We start from the raw sequence: 13,461 nt of genomic DNA, 5'->3' as shown, positions 1-13,461 counted from the left end.
AAAAAAAAAAAAAAAGACGTTCCATGTTATTGGAACGCAACTTGGAAATGCTGGTCTGCGCTTATGTGAGGATGACTGATAAGCACACACAAAGCAAATGGTACTACTATAGTAAAGAGCTAAGCTGAATGTTGTTGCGAAGGAATGGTAAGATGTATAGGGCCTTTGAATAAAGCATATCCATTTGTTGTGAACATCCTGAAGAGTCCAGTGTAAGAGGATGTGTAGCTTTGATGTAGGATAGGCCTAATATGAATATCTCCTGTCTTTATAGAATGCATTTGGGATTGGTGCCTGTGATGTGTATTCACAATCTCTGTGTTAAGCCACATGTAAAGTAAATACAGACTCAGTCAGTGGTATTGAACAGGAATGGATTTCTTTCCTCTGGTACTTGTCACTGCTACATCATTAATGTTGAAACTTGAATATCAATGCAGTAACTTCTGGATCTATAAACATACTACAAAACTATATGAAAATGGCTTTAAAGTATATATATTTGAAGGAAGATCACAGTGTACATTATAATACAAGGGCAATCCTTAGCTTAGAACTTCAGTCCCAGAAGAGACTATAAACTTCTTCATCTACTTCAGAGAGGTTTTTACTGTCACAGCTTCTCTGCTTTGACAAAATAAGCTAGCTTAGATATGTTGTTTGATCACTGAATAGAAGAAATACAGCTCCCCATTAATCTTGAAATTTAATACTGTAGCCTATTAGTTCCTGTCCTCTTGCCCTGTCCATCTCTCTCACAAGCTATAGTGAGGTAAAGGTTAGGGAGAAAGAAACTACTACCTTTCTGGAAAGCAAAAAAGCACCTGCTTTGAAGTTGAAGAATTTAAATTGATAGACATAAAGCAATAGCAAAAAGTTATCTATGGTGATTTCATCATTTTGATGGAAAGTATGTCATGATGATACTTTAACTCTGTAGATAATGTGGTTATCCATATATGTCAGTAGTTTATACCTTACTGGAAATGCCAATGCAACTAGTAATTGGTGGAAGTATTCTGCACTATGCATGCAGATTGCATTGCCTGCTGTTCCAGTGAAACACCTTGCTGCAAGGTCAGACAGAATAAATTTAGGAGAAAATGAGCCTTTAGGAGAGCTTGAAATAGAGGCAGTTGCATCTATCCCTATGATTAGTGGAAATCTAGTTTTATCTGTTCTGCATTTCCTCCACCACTGAACCCACGCTTTATGCTAAGGTTTAACGTCTGCTCTCTCAGAATCACAGAATGGCTGAGGTTGGAAGGCACCTTTGGAGGCCGTTTTGTCTACTCCTTCTGTTCACACAGAGCCACTTGTAGAGCTGGTTCCCTGCGGCCATATCCACATGACTTATGAACTTTTCCAACAATGGGAGACTCCACAACCGTCCTAGGTAACCCGTGGCAGTGCTTGATCATCCTGATAATGTTCTTCCTGATGTGTTTCCTGTTACTCAAAGATAACCTCCTGTGTTTGTTAGTGTCTGTTGCTTCTTGTCTTGGCACTGGGCACCACTGAAAAAGGCCAGGCTCCATCTTCTTTGTGGCCTTCTTTCAGGTATTTATAGACATTTATGAGACCCACCCAAGCCTCCTCATATCCAGGCTCTCCTAGCTCTATCAGCTTCTCTTCATAGGAGAAGTACTCCAGACCTTTGATCATCTCAATTGACCTATGTTGGACTTTATTGCATCCAGATCTATCTTGAAACAAGGAGCTCAGAAGTAGATCAAGAGCTCCAGGTTTGGCCTTCTGGCACTAATTCTCCTAATGCAGCCAAGAATACTACTGTTGTTCTTTGCTGCAAGGTTACGCTGTTGGCTCACTTTCAACTTGACATCTACCAGGACACCCAGCTCCTTTTCTGCAGAGCAGCTTTTCAGCTGGGTGGTCCCCAGCATATATTGGTGTATAGCTCTCAGTTATAAGCTTTTTCTGAAGGCTGACTGCTTCACTGGTAAGAATTTTTGCATAAGCAGAGGGAGTTAGTTATATATAAAAGTCATTTTGATGTCGTGTCCTTTGATGAAATGTCCACATAGTAGTTAAGAAGCAGCAGAATATGGTCACTGGAGAAAATTGGAAGGAACTGTGTGTCATAAATCAACATACAGTCTGTGTTTTTTAACTCTTGTCTTTGCACTCACATACTATTTAAAGAATCTTAAAAGCAACCTGTCACTCTAAGTTATCAGATCCTGTTTCAATCTGGGAGGGGTGAAGGGGAGAGTTTGACATTCCTCAGGCTCACGCTTCCATCAAATCTACCTTCTAGTTTTCTTCTGGGAATTGATGTTTCTTTATTGGAGAATGTCAGAGAAGGAGTTACCAGAAATTTAAGTTGGGGCCACTTCTTTCTCAGAGCTGCAAATGCTGGTAGATTACACACTGAGAAATAATAAAAGATTTATCATTAAAAACATTTGCTACAGATTTAAGTCTAGATGAGCTGAAAGTCTGTAGAATATGTAACTGGGAAGTAAGTTTGTTTTATCTGCTCTGATCTTAAATTATATATTGAGGAAGAAAGTCCCAAGCAGCAATGAATAGCATGATGAATTCTTGCCACAGAAAAAATAGTAAAACCCCAGATAAAGGCAAAATTATGAGATCATTCATAAGGAAAGAAGAACTCTTTCTCCAAGTGCAAATATTTGTTTATGCTATCTAGGTGTTCTGCATCATAGGGGTGATGATGCATAGCATCTCTTTGTAATGTAACAGTAGATGTCATATTTTAGGCTAACTGTGGTGCTTGTTTCCTAGCAAAAATGCAAACTGGGAAATAATGTTTCACATTCTCGGTATGCAAATGTCTTTTTGCTAATTTGACCTAATGTTGGATTTTCATAGCCCAGAGGACAGTTATCTGTCTGCCCTAAATGCAGAATGAACTTCTGTACAAGATGCTCAAATTCCAGGAAGTGTCTTAACAGCCTACCCCAGGCTTCTGTTTGCCTGCTGTTGTCTGCTTTGGCGTAAGGTCAGAACAGCTTCTGAGAGGAAAAACTTCCCTACAGAGAGACACGTTTCTTAATGCTGCAAGTTCTTCTAAAATCTCAAGTAGCACTGAGATGTCTGTGTATATCTATGAAGTCTGATTCTCTCATACTGGAAAGCTGAGAAGTGTCTGTTGTCAGATACAGGAAGTGACCAAAGTAGATTTCATTTAGAGAACTGATAGCACTGTGTTGTGAAGCCCACTACTGACTTCTAGCCTAGGAAGGAGTTCAGATTTTTTTTCATTTTTAACTAGCGCGCTTCGCATCCATACTTGGTTGAGTATTTCTATTCTAAATTAAGAACTAGTGAATAAAGCATCTCAGTTTTTAGTAATTACGAAATATTTGTAGGGCGTTTGTTGGTTTGTTTTGGAAATGCTTGTAGAAAAACTTCTAGGTAATCTATATAATTAACTAGATAGTAACTAATTAGATTAGATTTCAAAAACTGAAGATTGTAGAACAGACAATTAGCTTCAGACATGTTAATTTTTATTAAAAAGAGGCAGATTTCATATCCAGTTGTGTAATAGCACTGGAAAGCCAGTAGAAGCCAAACAGCAATAGAGAAAAAACGTGGCAATCACTTCAAAAAGGAAAGCATTAATACAGGTGTTTGCTGTGATCCAGCTTGGACGAAGTGTGGAGGAAGGGGATGCAAACAGGTTGATCAAAGTAGCCAGTGGTGTGTACTGAGAAATACTTAAGGGAAGTAGTTAGATCAAAACAGCCTCAAGACCCGTTTTCAAAATAAAACAGTCCTTAAGAATAAAAAGGAAATGTTTCCTGTGTGCATTCTTAAGAACCCTTACATCTTAGTTTCACAGAAACCAGGCTAACAAACTTCAAAGATGTCCAGAGCCTCTCTAAAAACACAAAAACAAAAGTCCTTGTCAGATCTGAAAACATGTAACAACATACTGTTCTTATGCTGTTGGCATCAGTATTTATGTACTGGATTGAAGGAGGCACTTTGCTGGGTAAGGTTACTTGGCATCTGCCTCTGAGAAGATAAATGCTTAATCTGACTAGTGCAGCAGACTATCTTGGGGTGTGGAGCTTTTTTTGTTTTTATAGTCTTGCTGCTCTGCAACTTGAAATATGCTTCCTGAACATGTATATCACCACTGATGTCATTCAGCCCCAGCTTATTTTGGCTTAACCTATTGGCAAATGTGAATAGCAGCCATATTTAATTTCAGCTTGCCTCAGAATGGAAACAATACTTAACAATACAAACAATACAAACTCAGAAGGCTCTTTTTTTGGACTCCTTACATTTGAGTAACTGTTATTATAATAATACTGGAACACAAATAGGGACTGACTATGGGATTTATCAGTTTACATTGAATCATCTAAGTAAAATACAACTGCAAAAAATAAATACTTCAGAGAGGAAGACCTGAATGTCAGAAAGGTGAAATTTTTTGAAATGAAGCAGAAAAGCCTCTGCCAGCACTTGACAAGTGCAGAATCACTTGGAAGAAACAAGTTACTTTAATAGAAAAGCTGAAACTTGGCTAGAGGCTGCAGTGTTCTCAGTTGGTTAAAACTTCAGTGTTTCATTGGTCTTTAAATAGTAAACTTTGTTACAACCAAATCTGGAAACAGGAAATGGGATGTAAAGGCAGCAAGCACCACACTGAGGAAGAAGTATCAGCCTCCTAGAAGGGAAAGGTGGGAGACAAAAAGTATTTGTTCCTGGCATGTGAATAGTTCTCAGTACTCTTACATTAAGAGTTTTGATAGTATATTTGTATCTTTTAAGAAGATCAGACTCTCCAGCTCTTCTCTTGAATAACAGTTCTTTTACTGCTTCAGTGTTTATGTGTGTTGGCATGTTCTAGCTGAGGTGGAAATTCTGAGTGGGCAGTAGCTTGGGTCTTTCTTGTAGCAGTGGTTCCTATATCTCTGTTTCATGATTGTATTTTATCCCTCTGTAGCAGAATGCTACTGTTTTAATTAATCAGATATGGGGAAATATTCTAACTCAGTACCCAGAACATTGAACTGTAGCCTTTCCAAATGAGCCCTGTTAAACTCCTCCTCTTGAACTTTGAGGTGAATGCTGGTAGTTGACTAACAATGAATCCTTATGTTCATCTGGGGAATAATTGAGGCAGAGTCTTGTGACTCAATTCACAAAGTCTTCGGTTTATTCTATGGGCTTTGAACTGGAATTTAAGTGAACAGATGACACGGACTTCAAATTGGTATGTATGGGGTTTGCTTGCGTGTTTGGGAGTCTTTCAGCCTTTGAACAAAAAGGAAATTTAATGGTGGTACTGCCTGTATTTGAGTCTGTGATCCTGCCTTTTCTCTTTTGAATTTGTTGACTTTGATAAGCAATGGTGCTCCAGTGCTGTGGCTGCAGACTCAGCTGGCCAATCTTCTGTGATGGAGTGATGCTGTCTTGTGATACAGTAAGTAACCCTTTAGCGATTGTCAGAGAGTTCGGTTTGTCCTTGATTAATTGTTCACATCTCGTTTTGCATTCCAGTAATTGCACTAGGAGTAGTTCAGCTCACTGGCAAGTGCTACCTGAGTATTCTATATTTAACTAAAGATCTGATAGATCTCCAATGCCAATCTCCACTGGTAAGCTTATAGCACAGAGAGAGAGAGACAAAGCATTAATCAGTGATTGAGGTAGAGTATGGTTTTTTTTGGTACAGTCCTCTGTACCCCAGGGGTGAACATGGGCCAAGTTTACAAGAACTACTTCACTGCAGAAGAAGTTGTGATACAAGACCTAAACGGAGGTAATGTGGTAAATGTTGCTTGTGGCTGGGAGTGATAAGGAGCGGTGAGTCAGCAGAGAAGCTGTATGGATAGGCCCATGTGTAAACAGATAAAACTCAGAAAGTTTTGTATAACATTTACATGTTTTAGCCCTTAGGAATCTAGTGATGTATTCATGAAACTGACTGTATCTGTTAGTTTAAAACAAAAAAAAAAAAGACAACAAAATGTTCCCAATGTGAGCTGTCACCTTTGCAGTTTAATCATCTGCCATAACAGTATTTGTAAAGAAATTGTTCTTTTCTCTGGTAAGTCAAATGCTGTACTTGGGCATGTTTACATTTCCCTGGTTGGATTTTTAAGCGAATGAGAGAGGCTGGGAAGCAGGGTGAAAGCAGGACTAGGCAAATTGGTATCACATTAGTGCTTAGTGAAAGTTAAGTCCCATAAACAAAGATAAAAACTGAGCCTTTTTTTTCTTATTTCTGGAAAACTTCCTCTGTAGCTCAGGCATGTTTAAAACAATGAGAACTCCAAATGAAAGCAGCTGGTTTCAGTTTCATTTCAGTAGCTGCTTATGCAACGGCTATGTACTGCTGTAGGTAGTAGAAAATTTAAAAGCACTTTTGTCATAGTAGCATGTCCTGTAGAACTACAGTGCTCTAACAGCACGATTCAAGTCTAGCCAACAAAATAAACAGCACTGTTCCATTTTCAAATAGATATGCCTTGGAGGTCGTTCTAGGTCTTTAAATTTCTTCCACGATGAAATGAAAAGATAGTTTTTGTCCAAGGCGCAGGGGCAGACCTGACTCTTCTTTAAAAAATATGTATTACTTTTTCTATGTTAAATGTAAAAGAATAACAGATTTACTCAGCGCTAGCTTAAGCTAGTCATTGCAAAGAATTGGCTCATGCCTGGAGGCACTCGCAATAGGGAGAGTATTGTGCTAACAGCAAAACTGCAACTGTGAGCTTGTCTGTTAGAAGAGACAAACAGTGTATGTATCTCAGACTCTCTGTGTTGAGGTGGCTAATTGCAAGATCTGATTTTTGATTCAATTTGATATGAAGATCACAGAACAAGGGAAGGAAGCCTTATTTTTAATTCCTGGTGCTGCTTCTAAATAGATCTCTGTAGCGTAATGAGTTGCAAGGCATAACTTTGCCCTTGAGGTTACATCTTTCAGTATACTGAATGAGTAGCTGACTCTGGAAGATTGACAGTTCCATAGAAATGTGTGAAACAAATTGCAGGTTTGATTGACATCTAGTTTGTTACAGAAAGGACTGCATTTAACGTCAGAAGATATCTGCTGAAAACTGGCAGTTCTACTGTAGCAGCATTTTTTCTAACTATTTGCTTAAATATTAATTTTAAGCTAGGTGTTAGACTAGCCTTTAGCTTACTGCTGAAAATTGAATCCTTGCACCTGTGCTTCATGGCAAACATTCCATATGCAGTGATGTTTTCAGGAGGAAGGAACTTCTGTAGCAGCTGGATAAAGCCATTCAATTCTGCAGACCAAAGCTCTGCTTCTGAGCCACCAGAGACATCAGTAAAATAGTTTAAGAGGCAGCTTTCCTGCCGTCAGCTTGTTGCGGAGCAGAAGTGGTACGTGGTGTACTGACACTGTGTGGAGTCTGCCTTCAGATCCCCTGGTGGTTGCTATGTGAAAGAAGTGGTTCTTCCTACACAACTTGAAAGTCTGCATATTTTGGATATTCTTATTCCTAGCACTGAAGTTGAGTATTTTCAAAAGAAAAATTTAACTAAATCGTGCTGAGATGTTGTGAGGTCTGTCTTTTCTTTCTCTCAATCCAGGGAAACTTTAGAGCTAGGGTATGCTGCATCTTAATTTTCTTTTTTAATGTTGAAGGCAGGTAGTTCTACATGTTGAGATCTGTGCTGTGCTTTGCTTGCTGTGTGTTGTCTTTAGATGATTTACTTGCAGCTGCAATAGCATGTTGCTGAGATAATCATTTATTAGCTGGCCGTACAGTGGTGTGACCCTTTCCTACCCTACAAAAGTGCTACTGTTGTTGAGCCTCAATTTAAATTAATAGCATCCAGCACCACACAAAGCAAGTATTTTGTGTATTGTACTGAGATGTCTTCAGGATGGGCAGAGAAGCCTTGGTTCCAGACTTCACAGATAAACTTCAAGACTTCAGCCTTTAAAAAAGAAAAAGAGGAGAAGTAGTGGTCTGATGCACCTTACTAATCTCTACGAGCCTACCTCGTGTAAGCTAGAGATATGGAGAGGAATGGGGCTGGTGTTTGTGACACAGAGAAGCTATTTGCTGTTTTGGAATTGGCACATGAACTTTCCTGCTAGTAATATGCAGTGAGGAAGTTAACTTTTAAATAATGCTCTTGGATTTAGCAGGATTTCTAGTGGCATGGAAAGACTATAGAAGTGTCTGTAAACAGCTTGTTGCTTTCCTTTAAAAAATAATGATAGATAGAGGGCTGAATGCTAAAATAATTAGATTCTACTACTTGAATTCACAATTTAGTGCTTAAAGCCTGAAGACTTTGATATCTACGGGGACTTCCCTTCAGCTAAACCAGAAGTGAAGCCACCTACCAGAACGTAGATATCAAATCATTCCAGTTGAGGTATTTAAAAAAAATAAATTGCTGTGCTGACCTAGATACTAAAGTTGTCTCTTGGTGGTTCTGTGTCAGTGTATCAGGTGAAAGTGGTGTCTATAGGAGCAAGGTTAATGATTGAGTGTATGTTTATTTCTTTGAGACAAAGCTAGTTAGTTTCCATCAGCAATTATAAATCTGATATTTCACTATAATGACATTCCATTTAGAGATGAAAACAAGACTGATGTTAACTGTCACTGTTTAACAGGACAAGCATAAGCCCAAGGTTCTTGACCAACTGTGATTGCTTTTGTACAAAATAGCTTCTGACAGGAGTTGGGTACGGAGCCTGACCGGTTGAACAAAGGTTTTAGCTGGTTTCATGCTGGGCTCACTGGAGGTACGCTGTTGTATAAATGTGTGCTTTGAAAATATTGCAAGTTTGTCCACATCTTTCTTAAGCTTGGAAGAATGTCCAAACCCCTGCTTTCAAAGCTGAGAGAGCCACACACTGAGCTTTGGGCTGTAGAAGCTTGTGTGGCCATATCCGGGCTCTCTGGATGTGTAGGCTGTCCTTCGGGTTTAGTGCTGTTGACAAAGGTTTCAGGTTGATTTTCCTACCCCTGAGCATTGAACTCAGATTATTTTAGAACCAGATCATTTGTTTATGAATGACATTCATAAATTGCAAGTGACAAACTTCAGCATGTTTTTTTATTAGCTTCTGGCTAGCATTGAGCTGCTTACGTAACAGATAGAAAGTTTTTTGGTTTTTTTTGTTACCTACCACGAGTGTATAATGGCTATACTAATAAATGTTTGGTAGATAGGAATTCTGGAAGTACACAGAAGAATGGATGTTACTGTTAAGCTGGCTAATCATTTTTCAAAAAGGGAATTGATTTTCAGTACATCTTCTGCAGCTCTGATTATCTGTGTATGATGATAAGGCAGAGGAACCTTAATGTCAGTAAGGGACTTTTTTTGGGTCTTGAGCTCATACCTATTGTTGCTTGTTTAGTCAGACTACCATGCTATTGGTGGAAGCAGAAAGATCTGAATTTTGTTAGATAAACTTTTTCTTTCCAGCATTGAAACTTAAGTTTTAGATAAATATTCAAATCACTCAAATTGTATATCAAAACATTAGAGGATATAACCATCTAACTCTTACAACTGCAAAGAAATCTGTAAAGACCATTTTAATAACTAGTTTCCTTTTGTTGGTGTTTAATAATAATGAAAAGCAGCACTTCAGTTGCAGTCCTTCATCCTCTCTCCCTTTTAAGAGAAGGTAATAGTAATCTCATTTCTCTAACTAGGCAGTTCCTTACCTGTTTGATAGCACATAGAATGTAATCCCCCTCTGAACCTGCTTACCAACGGATCTTTTCCAGTGGCATGTCTGACTTCTTTGAAACATTGCACTAATAGGCTTTGTTGGGACCTCTACAATGAACTTTAAATGAAAATGGCCATAACTAGTCCAGCTTTTTTTCGTTTTGTTCAAGGTAAAGCTATTAGGTAGTAAGTGACTTACTGATTTTATTGCTTTCAATTAGCAAGCTAATTTTGTACTCTTTAATTATCATTTAATTGGATTGCCCCTCTGTACTCAGCATGACAGCCAAAGCAGCTGATCTAGTATTTGACACAACTGAGGGGGTGAGAATTTCTTTCATAATTCTTTCTCCACTGGTTCTGTTACTGCCAGAATAGAAACGCCTCTCTGGAAGTGGTAAAATCTGTTCTGGTATTTCCTTCCTAGCCCCTGAATTCTCATCCCATCATTTGTGCCTGACGCTGAAAGCACCGTTCGAGTGGTGGGTAAAGCTTTCTGTAAGCGTGAAGTAAGCAGATAGGACATGTGAACAGTTCTTAGATTCAAAAAGGTAATTTTGATATATAAGTAGGTTGCTTAGGAAGATGTGTAACTTGTCCCTGTATTTGTTCCAAGAGGTTTTCATGCCTTTGCATATTGTTAGTGGAGGGGGAGTTAGTTGCCAACTGACCTTTGAGAGTAAGCTGGAGGAGAAGGCAGTTGTTGGGGAAGCTTGAAAGCCAGGGTCAGAAAGGAAGAGAGGAAGAGAAAGCGTAAGTGGCTCAGAGATTGGAGGAAGAACAGCCCATTGGAGCCTTGCTGGACTCTGAGAAGAGAGCCTTCCTATGTGTTGCAGCTACAGCTGCATAGAGCTGCATCTGGGAAGGGATTGTCGTATACTCTGCTCTGTACTGGGCAGCCTCACCTCGAGCACTGTGTGCAGTTTTGGGAGCCTCAATATAAGAAAGACACAAAACTGTTAGAGAGTGCCTAAAGGAGGGCTAAGAAGACGGTCAAGGATCCAGAGGGCAATGTGTATGAGGAGCAGCTGTGATCCCTCTGCTCAGCACAGAGCAGAGGAGCTGAGGGAAGGCCTGATGGCAGCTGCAGCTCCTCACAGGGAGCTGAGAGACAGCACTGAGCTCTGCTCTGTGTGACAGCGACAGGGCCCGAGGGAACGGCATGGAGCTGTGTCAGGGGAGGGAAGCTGGGGGTTGGGGACAGGTGCTGCACCAGAGGGAGGTGGGCATGGATCGGGCTGCCCAGGATGGTGGGCATGGCACTGAGCTGCTGGAGTTCAAGGAGCATCTGGACCATGCTCTCCGGTCTCTAGGGCTTGGATTTTTGGTTGGTCCTGTGTGAAGCTGGAGTTGGACCTTGCAAGTCCCTTCCAATTTGGAATATTCTGTGATGCTGAGCTGGCTCCCCTCCCCTGAAGGAAGTAGGAGGTGGGAAGAAACCCACAAAAAAAGAAGGGCGGAGGGAAGGAAATAGGAAGGACGTGCTGCTCTCCTGTTACTAGTCTTGGACTCAAGATGCAGATATCATCCTCCTCTCTGGTGCTTACTGCATGTGTGGGCTTTAAAAACAAAAAAACCTTCCTTCCATCTGGTGGCTGGTCTTCTTCCCTTGTCGGCTTCTGGCTTCTCTGTAAACTGTTTTGGGAGTGCAGAGAGAGAGCTGTTTATACTGAAGTTAAATTTGTTAGTAGAAGTATCCCTTTTTTAACCTCCTTCTCTAATTCTCAGGGTTAAAATGTTTTCAGCTCATAGTTCATTTGCAGTTATTTGTGGCTGGCTGTGCCATTTGCTCTGTAATTCAATTCAGATGATGCTTCTTGGCCCAAATTAGAGCAGACTAGTACAAGGAGCTTGGTGCATGTGGAAACTGATCACTGTAACTCCATATTTAAGGTCGTCTGAGTAGAGCTGTAAATATTTCCCCTCGGTTTTAAGGCACAGTTATCTCATTTGAATTTACTTGTGGAATCTCAGTCTGTAGTGTCAAATGTTACCCGACAGTTTTCTCAACTACTGAAAAATGCTGAGTAGCAACCATACTGTGGTCACAATAACGCTGTAATATTCTCATTAATCTGTGTGGCTTCAGTTCCAGCTGTTTGCCTTTGAACCAGTTACTTATTTATCAGTCTATTTTCTGTATAGCTTTCAGCTACACATTCTCCGGAGAGATGAGATCTTATTCATACATGTATCTACTTATAGGTGAGGAATTTGAAACTGGAGCATGAGCAGGAGAAAAACAAGATCTTGTCAGAAGCATTAGAGACACTAGCTACTGAGCACCATGAACTAGAGCAGTCTCTGGTTAAGGGATCTCCTCCTCTCAGCATCATCAGTGAGGAGCAGTTCTATGATGCTGTTTCAGGTAAGTAATGATGTCCAGTATGTAGCCAGCATGTGCATGGTGATTTCATTGGAGGGGTGGGGGGAGCAGACTTGCTTTATGTGAGATCTTTGTCTTTCTGCTGTGGATCTGTTTTAAGGAGAATGCTTCGTGCACGCCTCTAAAATCTTCCCCAAGTTCACCTGTAAAATTGTATCATTTCATCTGAGCATGACAGAAAGCTACAAAATTCAGGACTGTTATAAAAGGTCTGATTGCTTGGGTGTCTACACCCTTTTTTTAAATAGCAAAATGTATGACTCCTATTTTAGAATATGTAACTGTATCTGGAAGCTTATGACTTGCTTTCTCCATAGTGGTGTTTCTTTTTTCTTTTATTCTTAAGGTCTATATGAAAAAGTACTGTATTTGAGGGATAATGAAGTTAAGAAAGGCTTGTTTTATTTCCCTTTAGTAAACCTTAAGTGTCGCAGATGGAAGAAGATTATGAATCAAAATCTTTTGTTTGAAATATCTTCTGTCTATTCAGTGTTTAGTATCTTTTGTATTTTGTGTGCAGAACATGCAAATAAGGATTTTGGAAAACATTGTGTTGCATGTAGATAATTACAAAATGCACTATGTAAAGCCTCTCTATACCAGTGCAGCTCGGTAATAATTCTAATTGGTTAATCCCACAATGCACAGCTCACTTACAACTGTGAAGGATCTTGGAGACCTTGAGGGCAAACATAGTCTAAACATAGTAGATAATTATATTGGGATGGCATACTTCACAAGGAAGTGTGATTGGGGATTACTTTTCTCCAAGTTCAACTGTCTGATGCTTCTGACAGATGAGAAAAGCAGCCATCCTGGTCTGTTCGATGGATTTTCTACAGTGTACAGCTTAACTAAGCAGAGAATAAAACCAGGCAAAGTATGGAGTCTGTGCTTAGTGTGTGTCAAGTATAGCATAGGAACTCAGTGAATTAACTAGGAACTGCTCCTTGGCACAGTAAGAAATGTATCAAGCCTTCAAATGTATCAGCAAGCAGAAGAGATTGAAGAACACTAAAAACAGGTTCTTCAATCAGAACCAAAAGAACAATTCATCTAAAAGGCCTCAGGCTCTTTGCTTGTTGCAACAAAGCAGAGAGTATTTGTTTATATGGTGCTGCTGGAATGTAGTCTCTCCAGTCGCGCTTGCTTTCTGTATGTGAGAGAAGCTCAGCTTTTAGAGATCTGTTATTCTGTACCTGTCCTAAATAACCCATCACTGTCCTCTTGAATGTAAATGTCCAGAACTGCCTCTCCAGTTGAGAAAGGGGGTGTTTTTACTGCTTGAAGGTGCAAACAAATCACACTGAAAATAGTCACGCAGCTGTGAAACCTTTATTTATACATATGTATACATAGATATGTTTTATATGAGCAGATATATA

At 39.7% G+C, this 13,461-nt stretch overlaps 1 protein-coding gene across 2 annotated transcripts in view; it reads left to right on the top strand.

Moving 5' to 3' along the window:
• Positions 1 to 13,461, top strand: part of OSBPL1A (oxysterol binding protein like 1A) — a 72,718-nt gene that overhangs the window by 31,923 nt on the left and 27,334 nt on the right. For both annotated transcript variants that reach the window (XM_010708836.3, XM_003205000.3), the window contains one exon: positions 11,896 to 12,058. In XM_010708836.3, the coding sequence (XP_010707138.1) occupies positions 11,896 to 12,058 (163 nt within the window). The remainder of the gene's footprint in view (positions 1 to 11,895; positions 12,059 to 13,461) is intronic.

Source organism: Meleagris gallopavo, chromosome 3, assembly GCF_000146605.3.
Source record: "Meleagris gallopavo isolate NT-WF06-2002-E0010 breed Aviagen turkey brand Nicholas breeding stock chromosome 3, Turkey_5.1, whole genome shotgun sequence".
NCBI lineage: Eukaryota > Metazoa > Chordata > Aves > Galliformes > Phasianidae > Meleagris > Meleagris gallopavo.
This window is presented reverse-complemented; position numbering and strand designations above follow the sequence as displayed.